Source organism: Tauraco erythrolophus, chromosome 2, assembly GCF_009769465.1.
Source record: "Tauraco erythrolophus isolate bTauEry1 chromosome 2, bTauEry1.pri, whole genome shotgun sequence".
Lineage (NCBI taxonomy): Eukaryota > Metazoa > Chordata > Aves > Musophagiformes > Musophagidae > Tauraco > Tauraco erythrolophus.
Genome location: NC_141466.1, coordinates 51388491 through 51408443, shown reverse-complemented (window position 1 = coordinate 51408443; position 19953 = coordinate 51388491). Strand labels below are relative to the sequence as shown.

The 19953-nt window shown below is 36.8% G+C and overlaps 1 protein-coding gene across 1 annotated transcript in view; it reads right to left on the bottom strand.

The window, feature by feature from the left end:
* The window catches only part of SNTG2 (syntrophin gamma 2), a 304188-nt gene that overhangs the window by 130686 nt on the left and 153549 nt on the right, over positions 1 to 19953 (bottom strand). The window contains exons 6-7 of the mRNA XM_086608352.1: positions 3513 to 3556; positions 3356 to 3397 (exon numbers count right to left, since the gene is read on the bottom strand). Coding sequence (XP_086464478.1) covers positions 3356 to 3397; positions 3513 to 3556 — 86 coding nt within the window. The remainder of the gene's footprint in view (positions 1 to 3355; positions 3398 to 3512; positions 3557 to 19953) is intronic.

Here is a 19953-nt window from a genome sequence, read left to right as displayed (position 1 = left end):
ATAAACAGGCAACAGAGAGCAACAATTTTTATCTATACTACCTTGCACTGCGGACCAGAAAAGCACTGCACGTGGAGTGAATGTGAACTGGTTTTATCCACATACAGTCAATTTGAGAAATGAGATCATAGAATCATAGAATGGTTTGGTTTGGAAAGGACCTTAAAGATCATCTAGTTCCAAAACCCCTGCATGGGCAGGGACACCTTCCACTACACCAGGTTGCTCAAAGCCTCATCCAACCTGGCCTTGAACAATTCCAGGGATGGGGCAGCCACAGCTTCTCTGGGCAACCTGTTCCAGTGCCTCAGCACCCTCAGAGTGAAGAATTTCTTCCTTAGATCTAACCTAAATCTATCCTCTTTTAGTTCAAAGCCATTGCCCCTTGTACTAGCACTACATATACCATTTAAAATCTAACCACTATTGATAAATTATTTTGGTTTAGGTTAGACCAAACATTGTGGTAAACTATTTCAAAACTGCATGAAATAATTGGAAGAGTAAAAGAGAAAAAAAAATAAGCATATTATGGACTGTTGCTTTTCTTTAAGTCAGTGAGAATGGCAAGTGCTCACTACATTTTCAAATGAAATTCAATAAAATTTTCATAATTATAAGGGTAGGTAAGAATCCTTAGAAAGAGCCTTGAAGCTGCTAAACCTCAGGCCATCCATTATCAAATCAGCATTCATCACTGCAGCAGAGGCAGTGGTATATGGTATAGAATTGTTGGAAGTGATGATTAGGAGAAGGATGGGGCTGAGGTATCAGCGGTTCAGGACAGAACAGAGATTAGGCAGCACAGCGAACAGATGCTATGATACATGTTATTGCTAGGAGCCATTTGGATACACCCACTCAAGAGCCGGTGATTTGTTTCAGTGGCTTCCAAAATTTACAGATTCCCAGTCATCTCCCATCTTTGTGCTTTTCAGTGCATTAGTCTGAGTGTTGCTGTGGAAGTGATTCTCCAACTGAGACTGAGTACAAAGTGGAGGGGAAAGTGCAAGAAATGCTGCCAGAACTTTGGTCTAAGATATTAATCTTAGGCCCACTGAGGAATGTATGATGGTAAGAACATTCTGGAAATTCAGTCAGCAACTTCCAGCTTACCTCTTGTCTAAACTCTGATAGGAAACAGAGAGTAACCATTGATACATGCTTTTTTTATTTGAGGCTCAGCTGCAAGCATCTAAGCACTGAAAATGCACTTAACATTCTTTAGAAGAAAGAAGTTCCTTACTTTATTTTTTTTCCCAAGAGAAGTCCTTACCATCTTAATTCTATAAAGCAATGTAAAAACCATTCTAATAATTTTCCTTTTAAGCAAATAAGAAACTCACTGGAAGACCTGGGTCCATTTCTTGAACATTACCATGAAAATGAATACACCAGTTAGAGTCAGCATAACATGCTAGAACTAGTCACCATAATTCCACTCTTGAATCTCAAGATTCCTCTAAAGAAAACATGACCAGATTCAAAAGCTATGCAGAAACTGCGACTGCATTACACAGTGTGCAATCCTGGGCAAGGGACCTTTTCAGTGTGTCGCAGCAATCCACACACGTTGGTTTTCCCATGAAAACCAAGATACAGAGATGCACACCTGAATCTCCTCCCAGCTTGAACTTGAGATCTTTGTATGTTTTCTGTATTCTTCTCTTTCTTGCATGTGGGTATGGTCTTACTAGGTACAAGACTTCTTCATGATAGTTATTTATTATCTATAGCCCTATAACCTCTGGGAGTACCAGCTTGGAACTAGGATGTGTCCAATATGTGCACTCGGGCTTGAAGACAGGAAGTGCATCTTAGTCCTATGGATACTATCAAAAAGAACCAATGTTTAAGCACACTTCTTGCTTTCTAATAAAGAAAATTCCACAAAATCTGCTAAACAGCATCTTAAAATGACTTAGACAATGAGATGAAATTTAAAAACATGTAACACCTTTGTATTCTTGATTCCTCCTATACTTGTCCCAGCCTCTAGAAACAGTTTAACATTGTATGCTATCGTTATTACTATCTATACTTCCGTAACACTTGAAAATTCTCAACGTGAAATAGAAGCACTGTGCAGTGCACCACAGCCTACAAAAGTAATGTATATGGTACATAAATACAAATGTATTTGGCAAATAGGCACAAATAGGATTAGGTCATAGGGCACAAACAGGGCATAACTGAAATTAGGTCATGTTATGTCATTTCACCAAATAAAATAACCGTGTTCCTTTATACATTTCCCATCAGGAACCCCCATGTTCTTACACAAGTGCACATTTAGAAATAGGTAGCAAAACATTAATTAGATTTTCTATTTTTCAGTGCATGCAGGGGTAAGACCTACAAAAGTTGAGTCCCTTTTAAGTTCACTGAAGGCAATGGGAATCAAAGTTTTTAAATACCTAAGCGGGATCCTGTCACTCACCCCATGTATTCTAATTTTTAAGTGCTGTTTTACAGTAGGTTAAATCAGATTATTTACTAAACTAATTCAACACCTGTTCCTGCAATGCTAAGAAGATGAGAATTTTCTTACTATTTACATGTACTAGCACAGCAGGTGAACCCTTTAGGAGCACCTGCAATCGCAATGGATCAGGCACTATACCAAAGGCATAATCCATAAAGACTGTATGTGTGCACACAAATATATATGCTATATATACATACACACATTATATAGACATAGACATTTATGTATATAAAAGACTATTCTATTTACTTGCAACCCCTGAAAGACTAACTGTGATCACCCAAAGGACATTTCAATACCTACAGTAGCATCATAAAAAGGGTAATGTAAGTTTTTTATACTTTCACCATTCATTCGTAAATAGTAAAGGCCTTTTAATTTTTTGTTTGCATTCTACGAAATTTTCATGGCAAGGAATCCAATGTACAATTTACAATGGAAGAAAAAAATATTATGTGTTCATTGACAAAATTGATACAGTTCTTATTCTGGGAAGAGCAGCTGCACTCTGCTGAACTGAACAGGTAACCTACCAGGATTTTGCATTTATGCCTTATTTTGTGCTTTGAAATACTTATTTTATCTAAGGGATGTAAACACCATAACAAACAATGATGGATACTCAACTTTGGAACAGTACATCTGTGCTACAAATGCATATATCTTACTATGAAGAGTGCAGAAACTATACGAATGCTGACAGACAAAACTAAGTTTTTAGTAATCACATATATGACAAACCCGACTATAGCTCTGTGTCTTTAAAGTAAAAGAGTAAACTTATATGGAGTACAGCTAGAGACAGAACAGTATAGACACAGGATATTCTGTACACTATCAAAAAAAAATCAAAGTGGAGTGACTTACCACTTCTTCATGGGTAGCACTTTCTACATTTATACCATTAACCTAAAAAAAGATACGATAGGGAGAAAATGATTTGCAATGTGTAAGTTAGTTAATGAAATAAACACAAAGGCAAGTATGAAACAAATGACGGGGAAAAAAATGAATGTTTACTGACCTGTATTATTGCATCTCCTATAAATAACATTCCTGTTTGGTCAGCTGTGGGATTACAGAAGGAGTACATTTTAATTGAAAGTAGTACTGAAAAATAATGCTATATTCTCTTTCAGCAACTGGTTTAGCATGCTGTTTGTAACCTTCATTTGAAACTGATTTGGTCGTGAAAACACCAATGGCATAGTAATCAGCATTAATCCTGTAAAGGTAATAGATTCCTAGCAATTTTAAACAAATTAAGAGAGTTACTTCCCATGAACAAAGAACTTATTTAATACGGAATACAAATGTCATTTCTCACTAATGAATGATTTCATTAAATTACGTGGAAAGTGTGATTCACACTTTTCATTATTCTTCCACAAAAGGGAAATAGGAATTTCTGAAACTACTTAGCAATTCCTTCCCCCCTGAACAAATTTACAGGGACTGCTATAATTAAAGAGGTTGTGCCTAGAATTTAATACAACTCTTTAACATGAAGTTCGAGTTAGCTTTGTTCCTGAGAATAACAAAATACATTATTCCAGTCTGTAATTTGCATATTTCCTGCCTTACAGAGTTAATGGGAATAATGTAATGAAACTGCAAACAATTCTGCCCAGATACAAACAATGACACTTTGAAGGTGTATTCTCTCACTTTTAAGATTTGCACATTGTAGTGGAATTTGAGGGTGTTTATATCTTGGAATTTATTACTTAATTGAAAGGAAGGCTCTGATCCTGCAAAGACTGATATGATTAAATAAGGAATGTTAGTCTTATATATGATCTTACAGGGTCACAGCTTGAGGCTTTGAAGAATGCAATAAATTTTAACAAAGTATTTTGAGAGATGGAAATAGTGGTAAAAAAAGAAAGAAAAAACTGCATAGAGTATTCTCACCATTTCTGCAATATAGCTTTTGCCACTACAAATGTACCTTTGGTACAAAATAGCGCTTTTTTATACTAAATATATCTTTGAAATAGATTTTTCATCACTGTTTTGACAGATAAAAGATAACAGGTCCTTACTCATACTTTTATCAGTACTTAAGAAAGATTTTGTTATTTATTTTAAATACCATGCTGCAAGTTGTCTTGAAGGTCTTTACCCCACTTCTTATCTGCTTTGTATTTGAAAAATATGCACACAATTTGTAATAGCTGGTATAGAAAAGAGACATCTATGTACAGAAATGCAACTGAATGGAAGCAGTTCAAAAACATCATGAAGCAATGTGAAGTAGCCTATCTTGGGTACATACATTGCTAGAGATGATGAACGTTACCTTGGGCATCTCAATACCAAACTTCTGTTCAAGATATCAGTAACACGTATATCAATTGTCAAAAACATGTGAATCATTTTTAACTCAATGCTTATTTTAGGGCCATTGGGCTGCTTTAGGAAAGTGAGAGCATACTTGAACTGGAAATAGAAGGAAGAGGGTGTGTTTGAAATTCCTGTTGTGGGAAAGTATAAAAGAATGAAGTCAAAGTGTGCATGCTTTGCCCACTGTGTGTGACTGACTCAGAACTGAGTGGATACATTTTGATCATGTCTGTATTAGCAAGTGATGAGGCAGAATGGAGATAGATCAGGAATCAAATCAGTTGGTGCTGAGACTCCTCATGCCCACAATGTATAGGTTTCAGGGATTTTACTTCAGGTCAGTTAGACTGATGTCTCAGCCTGAATGCTCCCAGGTGATGTGAAGCTGCCCGAGGAGAGCTATTAGTGTTTTGTGGGCCCTTAAGCAGCCCACCCTAAGGCACACTAGTGGCACACAATGATGCACTCCTGATGCCAGTAACAGCTGCAGCAGGTCACAAAAGCAGAAGTAGATTTTGCTTGCAAGTAATGCAATGGTCCCTGCAACTTGAATCAATGCAGAACCTGAACATCAATTGAATGAGGTGTAATACAGGGAGAGAGGGTTCTCAACCTGCTTCAGAAGGACACCTCTAATAAGCCAATCCTGGAATATTATTCTGTCTGTGTGTGGGTTGCAGTAGGACTCATGCTCCAACTCACTGCAGCAAGGCAGATATGTTTATACTTCAACAAGCACCAGTCAGTTGACCTGCAGACCACAGATGTGACAAGGACAGCACATGTGGGCAGCAGGTAGCATTGCTTTCCCGAGGCCCCATGTTGTTGGCTCTTCTGGAGGCCAAAGCAGCTGTCACCATTAAGAAGATCAGTCGGAAAAAATAATATTGAAAAAGAAGCAATTTGGCTCAAGACATGAATTCATTCTTAAATTAATGCCTTACCATGAGTGTAAGCAAAAGTATACTTCGAGAAGGCACTATAGTATGTGAGATGCAACTGGAATAAATTATGAGAAATTTGAGATTATTTATTGCTTTTTACAGTGATAGAAACATTTGCCTCAATATTTTAGCCAAATTCCATGCTAGCTTGTGAAATTAATTTCTGGCTTTATTTCAATGAAAATACTATTTTTGTGTTTTTCATAATTTCTTATAACTACTGCTAAATAAATTGATACCATTTACTGGAAAGGAAACAGCTTTTGCTTTGAGAAAGTCACTTAATTCAAAACAACTGCACATGTTCCTGGAAAGGACAGATTTACAAAGTCTACTGTACACTCCTTCATATTTTGGGTATACACGAGTACTGCTGTTTTTATCAAAATGACATTGAGAAGGATCAGAGAGTCCTGTTGGACAATTTGCTGGACATGAGTCAACAACGTGCTCTCACAAACAGCATCCTAGTCTACATAATGAGGAGCATTGTCAGCAGGTGAGGGAGGAGACACTTTCCTTCTATTCTATCAGTAACAGTGTGGCCAGCAAGACTAGGGAAATGATCGTCTCCCTGTACTCAGCACTGGTGAGGTTGCACCTCGAACACTTTGGTGTTTGTTTGCTTTCTGTTTTGGGTCCCTCACTACAAGACAGACATTGAGATGCTGGAGTGTGTCCAAAGAAGGACAACAAAGCTGGTGAAGGGTCTAGAGCACAAGTCTTATGAGGAGTGGCTGAGGGAACTGGTGTTATTTAGCCTGGAGAAAAGGAGGCTGAGGGGAGACCTTCTCGCTCTCTACAACTACCTGAAAGGAGGTTGTATTGAAGTGAATGTCAGTCTCTTCTCCCAAGTAGCAGGCAATAGCACAAGAGGAAATGGCCTCAAATTGTGCCAGGGGAAGTTTAGATTGGATATTAGAAAAAAATTCTTCACTGAAAGGGTGAAAGCATTGGAACAGGCTTGCCAGGGAAGTGGTTGAACCACCATCCCTGTAGGTATCTAGAAGACGTGTGGTTCAGCCACCATCGCTGCAGGTATCTAGAAGACATGTGGATGTGGCACTTAGGGACATGATTTAGTGGTGGACTTGGTAGTGCTAGGTTTACAGCTGGACCCTGTCTTGAAGGTCCTTTCCAACCTAAATGATTCTATGATTCTACACAGCATTGATGAGACACACCTGGCATGCTGTGTCCAGTTCTGGGCTCTGCAGTACAAGAAAGATGTGATCCTACTCGAGCAAGTCCAATGAAGAGCTACAGAGAGGAAGGGACTGGAGCACCTTTCACGTGAGAAGAGGCTGAGGGAGCTGTTCAGCCCAGAGCAGGCAAGAGTCAGGAAGATCTTATCAATGTTTGTAAAGACCTGACAGGAGGGGATGAAGAAGACAGAACCAGACCCTTCTCAGTGATGTTCACTAACAGGACAAGAAGCAATGGGCACCAGCTGAAACACATGAAATTTCATTTGAACACAAGAAAAACACTTTTTTACTGTGAGGGTGACCAAGCACTGGCACAGGTTGCACAGAGAGGTTGTTGAGAATCCATTCTAGGAGATATTCAAAAGGCATCTGAACAGTCCCGGGCAACCGGCTCTGGATCACTGTGCTTACATAGAGAGGTCGGGACATATGAGCTCCAGAGGTCCCTCCCAACCTCAACAATTCTGTGATTTGCAAAACTGCATACAGAGATATATTCGTATAGTATACTTATACATGTTAGCATATTTGTTCAAAATGCCATAGCATTTGTTCAAAATGAAATAGCATTAACCTATTAAGGAAGTATTTGCTGTAAATAAAGATATTCTGAATGAACACAGGATTTATTTTACAGTTTAATTCTCAGATGATGACTCTTCTCAGAATTACCCTTCATGCTCTATGCATCCCATCTTGGTTTCTGGATCTTTTTGCTAAGAGAATCCTGGGCTTTGATTTCCTAATTCCCTTTACTACAGGAGGAACTGTATTCATAGAAAAGAATAAGCATTATGAGGAGCAAACAATCACAGATTGGGAGCAGACAGATATTCTTAGAAGTTTTGAGTAAAATTTGCCAGGGAAATTAAGAGGAATCATCTCCCATAACTACACATTGATAGAAAAATCCTGTCTGGAAAACAGTAAGTGAACCAGATTCCACTGTAAAAAAAGTTGAAGTGATGGACAATTCTAACCATATACATACTTCCAGTTTTTGGTGTCATATCTTGTATTGTGCTGTAACGCAACATGGTCTTCTCTGTTCCATTAATGTTGACTTTCTTCTCTTCCACTTTATCTATCTGTAACTGTTTAACTCTGTGTTTTCCATCTCTCTCTCTCTCGATTTTAAATGTGAGTGTCCCTTATGGGCAGTTCTCTCAACCCATTCTCCACTCCATTCTCGAGTGATCAGCAAATATATAATTATTTCTGGGCTTATGAACATCTTATGAATTTTTTTAAAAAAACAATTAGTTTAAACTGGAGATTTTACAGTTAGAAATAAAGCATACAGAAAACAAGAGACATGAATTGCTAAAACTTACTTTTTTTTTTTTTTTCAAATGAAATATTTTAATTCTAAAGAAATCAGAACAGGAATATTGAACAGGAAAAATGTTACAGAGCTAAATCTGTTTTAAGAATAGTTGCTTTATACTGGCTTTGCTCCTTCACCTTCACCTTCTCCTTTTAAATGACCTCAGAAAAAAAAAAAAAGATTTTCAGAACATATTGCTCACTACAGTCTTCTACTGATAAAACCTTTTTTTTTTTTGCCAATGGTTAGCATTGAATCTAATGTGAAAGGAAAACTACTGTATCAACGAATTTCTAATATTTTTCACTGCAAACTACTAATGAGACAAACTTAGCTTTGCTACTAACAAATATTGCTTTATATTTTATATATGCTAAAAGGTAAAATGATGAACATGTATAAGGGCAGTTAGCAACCTCAAAAGTATACTAATGGGCATTAAGGAATCTTAACCTTAAAAAAGAAACCCTTTTATTCACTGTCATGATGTTTAGAAAGTAGATGATATTATAACTGTTTTCTGAGACCAATTTCAAAACAGCATTTTTTTTTACTATTGTCTTATAATTCAGACACCCTATGTTACAGTCAAAATTTGCCATATTTTTACTGACCTGGCAAGGACAATGGCAGCATATACACCAAAATTGAGAAGAGCACAATCTCGAAAAGTCCTGGGCATGACATTATTTTTAACTACGTATGCTTTGAAAGACAGTATGGAAAAAAGTTTTGAAGTTCAGGTTTATTTCTATCCATCTAACCCTTGGCAGTAACTAAAGCAAGAATTATTAAAAGGCTTCTGGATGGTTTCCTGATTGCAAACCGGTTTGTGACACGAGCTGCACTGACAGTTTATCACACAATCTCTAAGAAGCACCACCATACACTGTGATTAGACTTTAGACCTGCTTTACGAAACAAGAGCAGAAAAATTCCGATGGTCTGAGTTTCCTGCAGAAGTCCAGGTACTTGTATGTCTCAATGCAAGATCTTTAAGCCAAACCAATTGGCAATGTGATTCTTTTAAGTGTTTCCACACAAGTAACATTACAGTATGAACTCAGTGAAGAAAACTTAGACACAATAGGTTAGTAGTTTAATTAAGGAAAGAGGCCTAATGTAGGTCAGATTAGCTTGTAGATGTTGCAGCAGAGAGAGCCCACAGGAATGTTTATAATGATAAATTCTTATCAGAGAAAAATACTTCCAGTTTTACATGTATTCAGTAAATCCGTTCATCATTTGATCGTGCCTTTATAGAAAAACATCAATTCTCAAAGTAAGGAAACAAAATTGGAACATTAATAGTGTAAGTACTTTAAAATTTTGCCTTTTTAAGAAAAGTCATGACAACTAAGATGTGACTATAAGGAAAACAAAGCAGATTATTTTTTTAAATGTATCCTCAGAAAATTTGAAAGTGCTGCAATACTACTGTCATTTCTTACTTGGGATACTTGCCTAACCACAGCTAATAAGTCCCTTGAGTTTGAAAATAAAAGTAAAAATACTCATGTATCTTACATGGATAGAATTCAGACGTAAGTAGCAATAATTAAGAAGCAAAAGTAATAGTTATAACTATGAATAACTTACATTTTGTTTTTAAAAAAGGTTCTACTAGACAAACATAGGTAACACTGCATTAAGTCAGTGAAAAGCTATTTAAAATTGCAAATGTGGTATTTCTAGAAATATGGATAGTATTGTTGGAAGCTCAAGGTACTTTATGTGCATAATCAATCTAAACATGATAATATTTTCAGAATTATTACAATATTTTTCAGGTAAAAATAGTCACGTGCGTTTTAAAATTAATTAATCACTAGGTGAATAAGTTGACAAAGGAATGCAGTAAAATGTAAAGGAGTATGAATCTGATCGCACAATTGAATTATTTTAAGGTGTAAGGTTAGCTTTGACAGATATAGAGCATATAATATAATCTAATAGATACATGATTAATATCACATGTAAAAGGCTTTCTGAGCTGAATACCATAATAAAAAGTTAGACAAGTTATGAATAGATAATATTATATAAGGAAATAAGTATAACCTGGCAACTTAAATCTTTTCTTCCAAAATATGTAACTAAGGTTCCAGTAAATTATAGTATACCAAAAAGGTTTTAAATGCCATAGAGGTGAAACTGGAAAACAAACTTGGAGACTAAGGGGAGATGCCAAAAGCAGCAGAAATACATGCTTTAAATGAGTTACAAGAAAAGGAGAGATATAGCTCCTAAAATAGCCTAAAAAATCTTTAGTTCAGAAACCAGTAAACGAAAGGTAAGGACAGTGAAAAGACCAAAAATAGAACTTTTCTGAAATTGCCAAAAGATGTTATTAAATTTCTCATATCATTCCATGTGACATTATCTCTAAGTAAGTTTTATTCTGATTTTAACTAGTATCTTTCAATGTAATGAGAATCTTTGTTACAGTTAAAGGATGTTTTCTGTCCCGTTCTGTTTCTGTTTCTCTGCATGGAATAATTTTAACTAACCTTTTTCTTCAACCTGGACTGTTGCAGTAGCAAATTCCAACAGTAACTAAGTGCTATTTCATTAGATCCCTGCAGTTCATAAGGGAATCATATTGTCAATCAGAGGTAGGTGAATGGGAGAAAGAACAGAAACGGTGCATGTCAGTGATATCTTAAGGCCACAGCTTATCCACTCAACTGTTATCTGGAACAGATGACAACTAAAACAATATAATGTATTTTTCACATCTTCCTCTATTTAGTTCTAAGTATAAGAATGATAATCATAATATTACAGGTTCATTGAAATTACAAATAATGTTTTTCAGATTTTATATCTACCTTTTTCTTTCATAAACTACAAAACTCATCTTCCCAAGACAATATTCATCATAAACCTCTTCAGAACTGAAATAAAATACAAAATGTTTCTGGAAATTGTAACACAGCTGTTAAGCAAAACTAATGATCTTTTATTGAAAGTTGATCTTCACATTCATACAGAAGAATTTAGTCATTAATACACCCTTTGAATACAATTTCTTTATATACTTAACAGAAAAGCATTATTCAGTCTCAGGAACTTAATGCACACATTTTTAGACACACACATATACATATGTACACCTAAACAAGGCTTCGCTTTGGGAAAATACGTAAGCAAATGCCTAAATCTAGAGCTGGACAGCTAATTCACTGTTTCTGGTTTTTAGCCAAATCAAAGGAAGAAAAACAAATTTCAAACGACCTGAAATGAGGATGCTTTGGTTTCCTCTGTAAAAATGAGTTTGGATTCATCAAGCTCTTAAATCTTATAAAAAATTTAACTCATTCTACAACAAAACAAAATTTTTAAGTGAAACTCACAAATATTTAATCCCAAATTTCCTCTATCCAGGAATTATTATTATGAATAATTTTAATGCATAAAAATATGCATTATCACCTTAAAAACATGTACTAGATCTTATTTTAAGTATATGCCTGTACAGTTAAATAAACACTTAAAAATTAACTCTTTGCATCCTTCTACCCAAAGAATTCTTAAGATTTAGGTCAAAAATTTAAGTCCCTTGCTTCAGCATTTAACCCTCTAAAAAAATCCTAGTAGTAGAATGTCAACTCAAGAACTCATCTACCTATATGCTTCTCACTAAATACACAATGACTGCTATTCTTATCATTAGACCTTAAGTATGTTCTTAACATTGAATTAAATACTGAATATTTGAATAAAAAATTTGAATTTTGAAATTTGAATTAAAATACTTTCCTGAATTAGGGATCAAAGTACCTTCCTTTTACTTGTTTACTGATCTTTAACAGTTCATTAAGATGTCCTTTCTACTAAGAGGTACTACCTTTTGCAGCCTGTCTAGTCTTGAGGAGGCAATAATAAATAGAGAAATCTGAAATATTAAGAATGCTCTTCTATGCCTTCTGAAAACAAATTTAGAGCTGGAGGCATAGGTCCAGGAGAAAGAACAGTGAGTAGATGCTATCTTCAGATATCATTATTTTTCCAGTAATGAAGAAAAATAACACTGGCAAAAATAATTTCATAGATTTCTAGTTTGGAAAAGACCTTAGAGATCATCCAGTCCAACTGTCCCTAATTCCCATTAAACCATATCCTTAAGTAGTTCATCCACCCTATTCTTAAACACATCCAGGGATGGGGACTCAACCACCTCCCTGGGCAGCCTATTCCAGTGGCTGACAACCCTTTCAGAGAAGAAATACTTTCTAACATCCAACCTGTACCTCCTCTGACTAAGCTTATACCCATTTCTTCTTGTTCTGTCACCCATCACTAATGTAAAGAGCCCTTCCCCTACCTCCCCACCATCCCTTCTCAAGTATTTGTAGGCTGTAATCAGGTCTCCCCTCAGCCTCTTCTTCTCCAGGCTAAACAGCCCCAACTCCCTTAGCTGCTCCCCATAAGTTTTATTTTTATTTATTAATTAAAATTTAGTGATGGAAACTATGAATAAACCTAAAAAATACCGAATAAATTTGTAAGTAATATTAGAAAACAGTGTATAAACATTAAATACCATCCAGCTTCAAATGTCTCATTCAAATAAGGCCTTATGCTCAAAGATAGCCTCATGTTGAGTCTTCACCTTCATTAGCACAAAGGACAGCAAAATTGTTATCCAACAATAAAGGGGCTAAAGTTTTTGCGTAAGAGTTTCATGAGGGTTTAGTGGGCAGTAGCTGATTTACGCATACCTAAAGAAACTAACAAGATGACCATCCTTGAAGCTGTCAGGAGTGATTAAAACGGAGACTCTTTATCAAGAACTGTCTGCCCTTGGAGGGAACATCCCAGAAACTGCATAAACTTTGTTATCATGTTTTTCTGAACTGTGAACATGCAGTGACTTGGGGGAAAAGGTAATTCCAGCAGGGGGAGATCATGACCACCGACTCACAGACCACCTACCCTGAAGACAACCCAGACCCAAAAGAAAGGGGCGGAGGAAGACAACTGAGCATGCAAAGTAATTTACATGTAAAGCGAGAGAAAATTAACCAATTGTTTAAGAATATGTAAATATGTTATGAATTATGCATGATTGTAGTGTATAACTAATTTTCTGTCCAGTAGCCAGGTGTGCACACTAGGAGGAGATAACCCTTGTGCACCCAGCGCTGCAATAAAGAATGCCTGCTTTCTGAAACTCCAAAATGAGTCTTGGAAAGTTCAATTTCCTTTTCAGGTACCAGATTTGGCAACCCAGGTGGGACCCCCTCTGTTCGGCTGCAGGACCTGCTGAGAACAGGACTCCCTTGGGCACCCCTGGGGATTTTTCTGGAGGGACTCCTTGCCTCAATCGGATCACTGCGGGAACATTTTTTGATCCATTCTGACTTCCTTATAAATGCAAACAACTCCATTTGGGCTTAACTCATCCTTAATCTTGCCCTTGCTGGCTCAGTGAAACAAATCTCTAAGGCTGATGAAGCCAAGGTGAGTACAGCTGTAGGGATGAAGAACATCAGCTACGAATATAACCATGGTGTGCAGCTTGACTGTAATCTCACATCACACCCACAGACTTGTTCAGACTAAGCTTGGTTACCCAAGGTGTTCCAACCTTGTGGATGACTGGAGTTAACACAGAAAAAAATACCTATCAGGGAAGTATCACATATGCTTCTGTACTAAACCGTCGTTGCTTGGCATGTAAGTGTAAGTGAAACTGTTAAAAGCCCTCATCAAACTGACACTGTGTCCTCCAGACAGATGGTCCTGAATGCAGGCAGCCAGGATGTGATATTTGGACACAGTTTGTGTTTGCAGAGCACACAGTTTTAAGCCAAGAATGTTTCAGTGGCTGAATGTCCTGAGCTCGTTCCAATCCTGCCAGGATATACAGCATCCCCAGTCAAAAATGGACTAAACACATAAAATAGAAGATTTTTCAACACAGCAGAATGTGAGTTAAAGTCACCTTTTATCACAGAAGGTGGGAAATGCTTTCAAATTAAGGCTTTAATGAATTTTGGCTCTCAAGAGAGGATCTTTTTTGAAACTGGCAAAATGCAAACTATTCCTATTCCACTGGGCTTTATTTAATTTTATGTAACTATTTTCATCATGCCTCAGTGAGCTGAGCCCACTGTTCCATTTCACCTGTTGTAGTACTCATTTTCTAGCTCAAATGAAGTTTGCTTAGCATCAGTAGCAAGACTTTAGGCTGCAAGCCGTGAACTTTCACCGAGATAGGCTGAACTCATGTTGAACTTTTAGTCCGCTATGCAAAGGAAGGTCCCGGAACCAGTGCAAACCAGAAAGGTAAAGTAGCCATATCCGTCAGCAGAAGCTGCAACTGTCGAGATAAGAAAAGGAACGGCCTGCCTGGAGACAGGAAAAGGATCCAATGAGAAACTGGAAGACTCCAGACCCAAATATTACTATTGTCTTGTAAGGAGAATCTAAGTTCTTAGATTGCAAGGGTATAATTGCCCAGGGAATTCTTTGTTCGAGGTCCCTCTCTGAAGGCACCCAGCTCAAGCTATTCCTTACTGTTGTACCATCTAATAAATTCGACTGGAGTACTTCATGCTGGTGACTATGCTCCAGGGAAACCAACGGATGAGCCTGTAAGGAAGTGTGTTTATGTGTGTGTGAAAGGGACACAAACGAGACTTCGATTTTGCCTTAATAACTTTGACTACATGTTGAATCGATACTAATTAAACTGTCGTGTCAAATCATTTAGACACAAACTGTTGACCAAGTCTGAGACTAAGTTTGGACCTAGCTGCACCTAGACTCCTCTCTGAGAAGGAGCTTAGAAAGCAATAAGATCCACTCTGAACCTTGTGACTCAGCAAGAGGATCTTCCTCTTTGTGTCTCTTCTATCATACATAAACCATCGCCTAGTAGTCAAAGTCTCGGGTGGCGTGAATGTGTCTCCCAGCATAATTAATGACTGGGCTACAAGACTTCCTTAACACATTGTTGCTGCTTGTCTGACTCCACATGTAATATGAGATATGAGCAGAGCTCACAGCAGTAGCCAGATTATTGTAGCAGGTCTCACAGAAATGGAAAGTTGCATCAAGGTGACTAAATGCGATTGCTAACTTGACAATTCTGCAGCACAAACCAGAAATTTGATTCCCTGATGTTTATACAACAAAAATTTCTAATACTATCTGCAGTAAACCACTTGTATGTACGATGAGGTTATATTTCAAAGTCCATTCTTTTTTACAGTCTCCACCCTTTAGATTCCACAAGGTCATAAAGACCATTCAGTAATTAAAAATGGGAATAGCAGATAACAGAGAAAGATGTAAACACATGAAAGCTCATACACTTTATCCATATATTGTGTATTAAGATTCTTTAAAGTGTATTTAATGGGTCTGACAAAATTTCTTACAGATTCACTGTACAAGTAAGCCTGACTGAAAGTTCAGGATATTCAGTTACACAGCTCTGAGAACAGGACTCTACATCTATTTCACTGTAAACCTACTGCAGTCTTTACCATAAATAAATTGTTAATACTATTTATAAGATATATATATAAAATAATACACACCTAGAAGCTGTTAGCAAATCACCAACTGTTGTACAATGATTGTACAACTGTACAATGATAGAAAAGGAAAATACAGGAAAAGCAACACTGTATCAAATTACATTTAAAAACCCTAGAGATATCTTGAATCAGTCTTAGAAAATCTTACTAATAAGCTTCAACATCAATAGTATCTTTTCATTATCTCAGAGATTATTAGTAATGTTGCTAACATGCTGAGTCAACTGGATGATTGATATATGGGTAGGAGAAAAAAAATCTTTACTTTGAAAGTGAAGTAATTACGTATGGGATTGAAATTACTCTGTAGCTAATTGTATCACTTCGGAATTTACAAATGTGTTTGCATTTACTTGATCTCATTCTGCCTGGCACAGGACTTCTGTACCTCTGAAACTAACTTTAGTAAAAGTTTTGGTGGTATGGAAAAAATGTCACCTTTGTTAGAACAGAAGATAGAATCTGCAGAAAAATGTAAAAAGCCTAAACTCAGTGACGAGTCACTGGCATTAGCAAAACTTGCTCTTATTTAATACTGTTGAGGAGGGCAGGTACTCAGGAAAAACTAAGGACATTCTTTACCGTGATTTGTAATACACTGGACATTAGTCTTCACCACTGAGTGACCACTTGTCTTCCGGAAATGTAAAGCTATGCTCTTGAATTGAGTTTCTGTGTACGTTTCAGTGAACTTATTCAGGAAAGTCTTTATGAATAGAGTGACCTAGGATAACTTAACTTCAAAGTTATAAACACAGTGATCACAGCTGAGAGGTCTCTAAGCCAGTAAAAACTGTAGGAATAGTATTTATTACCATTGTTGCGACAGAAGTGCTTGTGTTGAATAATGAAATTAAATGCAATTGAAACATTCACCTTATCTCAACAACTGAAGTGTAGACGCCTTCCACTGCTGCTTAGGTCAATACCAACAACAGCCCTTCTCCTATATTTGAAAAATTTAAAGAGTGTAAAGATAGCTGACTAATTACATTACTTAGGATGGCACAAAGGTTGTAAAGATTTAAAATGAGGCAACTGCTTTATTCTGTTATACTTCTAGCTTTGGAACTATAAAATAGTAGTGAATCCAAGCAAAGTAAGGTTGCAAATATGATTTTGCAATGTTGTCATTCAATGGATATTAAATTTCACAAAAAGTATCACAAGTTATCAGACATTTTAGGAAATCAGTAATTTAATCAGTAAGGACTATTTTACTCACATAAGTTCAGATATTTTACTCAAGGACTCAACAAGTAAAATTCCTGATAAGAAATCCCTTTTTTATCGGGTAATTGATGTATTTTCAAATGTTACTGCATGATATAACTTTTATTTTTTTTTAAAAAAAATCAGTATATTTATTTGAAGTAGCAACTAATCTTACTGCTTAATTCAAAGCCACCTTTGAAGGTAGCCTATCAGTTTCACAGTTATCATTACCTTGTATAATGAAAGTCCATTGGTAATTTATTCACGTTATGAACATACAGACATTCAGTCCAAAATTCAGTTTGAGATAAATCTGAATGAACCTCAAGTCTCCCTCATACTTAACATTTCCTCTCATTATATCCAACACAAATATTTTTCCAGACACCCTTTTATACACAAATATATATATTTAAGTATGTATCTGTGTATGATAACATATATACAGAGAGAAAGAATGCACATAGTTTTAGAACTCCGTTGTTATTTTCCCTTAAATAATATTATCAGATTATTTCCTCTAACATTAAAGCATTAGATTATTAAACCAGAAATATTCCCTTAAGGTCATCTGTGACTTAAATTTGGACATATTATCTTAATTACTATTCATTACCAATTAAATATGATACTATCAAAATAATGCTGTGAATAATATTTGTTATTATCTTTTTCCTATGCTGAATACCAGCAACACTTTCAGATTTTTGAGATCATATCCAAAGAAGAAACACAACCCCATGCAACGCTACAGGCTTGGGGAAGAGCGGCTGGAAAGCTGCCTGGCAGACTAGGAACTGGAGGTGTTGGACAACAACTGGCTGAAAATGAGACAGCAGTGTGCCCAGGTGGCCAAGAAGGCCAATAGCATCCTGGTTTGTATCAGAAATAGTGTGGCCAGCAGGACGAGGGAAGTGATCATCCCCCTGCACTCAGCACTGGTGAGGCCACATCTCAAATACTGTGTTCAGTTTTGGGCCCCACACTACAAGACAGACATTGAGGTGCTGGAGTGTGTCCAAAGAAGTACTACGAAGCTGGTAAATGGTGTGGTGCACAGGTCGTATGAGGAGTGGCTGAGGGAACTGAGGTTGCTTAGCGTGTAAAAAAGGAGGCTGAGGGGAGATGATCCCACTCTCTACAACTACCTGAAAGGAAGTTGTAGCGAGGTGGATGTCAGTCTCTTCTCCCAAGTAACAGGCAACAAGACAAGAGGAAATGGCCTCAAGTTGTGCGAGGGAAGGTTTGGATTGGATATTAGAAAAAATTTCCTCATGGAAAGGGTTGTCAGGCATTGGAACAGGCTGCCCAGGGACGTGGTGTATTCATCATCCCTGGAGGTATATAAAAGACCTGTAGATGTGGTGCTTAGGGACATGGTTTAGTGATGGACTTGGAAGTGTGAGGTTAACAGTTTGACTCAATGTTATCTTCCACATCTTTTGCAACCTAAATGATTCTATGACCGTAAAAAGATTTACAGTACAAGAAGGTTCTTCACTTCCAAAGTTTGTTGATGCTTTTTAGAAATATTCATGTCCCATAAGAAACAAACAAGCAAAAACCTGCAGACTGTCTTCTGCTGCACAGACATCCAGCAAGTGGAACGGGAGTGCATGAAGTAACATGCCACAAAAAGCATGTATATCACATATCTCTGATCTTTAGCATTTGCAGGACTTAAATGAATCACAGAATCACTCAGACTGGAAGGGATCTCAGGAGTTCATGTGACCCAAACGCTGAAAGCCGAGGTGGGAGTCTCATCTTCATGCCAATGGCACAACTGATACTATATTAGACTACTTTCTTCATATCTTGTTAAGTGTGTCAGTGTCTTCATGCCATTCCCCAATTCAGGCAGGAACATTGCATATGGCCTTACTGTGATACAGCGTTGCCTCTAGCTACCCATTTTGGAGCTTCCTTAGACAAAAAGTTAATAAGATCTTAAACCAAGTATCTTCTGAGGAGAGATTTTCAAATTTGAGGTAAACAGCTGACCTCATAAAATTGTTGTTGCATTTGTTACTCTACAAATAAATGCAGTTCACGAAAAACTATCCATAATGTACAAAACTGCATATAAGTATTTTATATACAAACTCACTACTAACTTTGATTAAAAGTACTACATTCAAAGAGTGCAGAAGATACCTTTCCCTGTTGGTGATTAATTTCCTGAATTACTTTTCTTAGACCTGAATGCTTATATTCATTTGATTATTATTATGTATTATTTTCTTTGTATGGTTTATTATGCTGTATATTCAAGGAGCCTATTATTTTTCTATATACAATAACAAAATTCACATAAAACCACCTTCTCTTCCTTACTGCAGAAACAAGATCATAAAAAGAAACATCATACTGAATGTGTAAGTACCGTACGTAGGAAACTTGAAATAGTCTTTCCAACAGGATACTGGCATAGTCAATCTATTCAATACTCACAAGGTATCAGCTGAAAACAGGTTACTGAGCTTGGGTATTACATTTCAAGCAAAATTAGGACCTGCTGAAGAAAATGCAGAGGAGAAAAACACGCACAGTCTGCAGTCTAGTAAAGCACGAGGTTGGACATGGTGCAAAGCAAACGTGCTTACTCTCCACTGCAGCAAAGCAGGAAGAGAGGCTGGTGAGTTGAAAAGATCACGCCAATGGCTCTGAGTCCTTTAAGAAGCAGGTCGTGCACTGAGGGTCACACTGCAGTGCTCTGTCATTTCTTGCAGGAAAATTTACATGAAACGGGTAGATTTATTCCAGAGAAGAGAGTAAACACATAGAAGCTTATCATAGAAATATGACAAATCTTCAAATACGTAAAAGAATACCTCAGCAAAGAAAAGAACAAACTGGTCCCCATGACCAT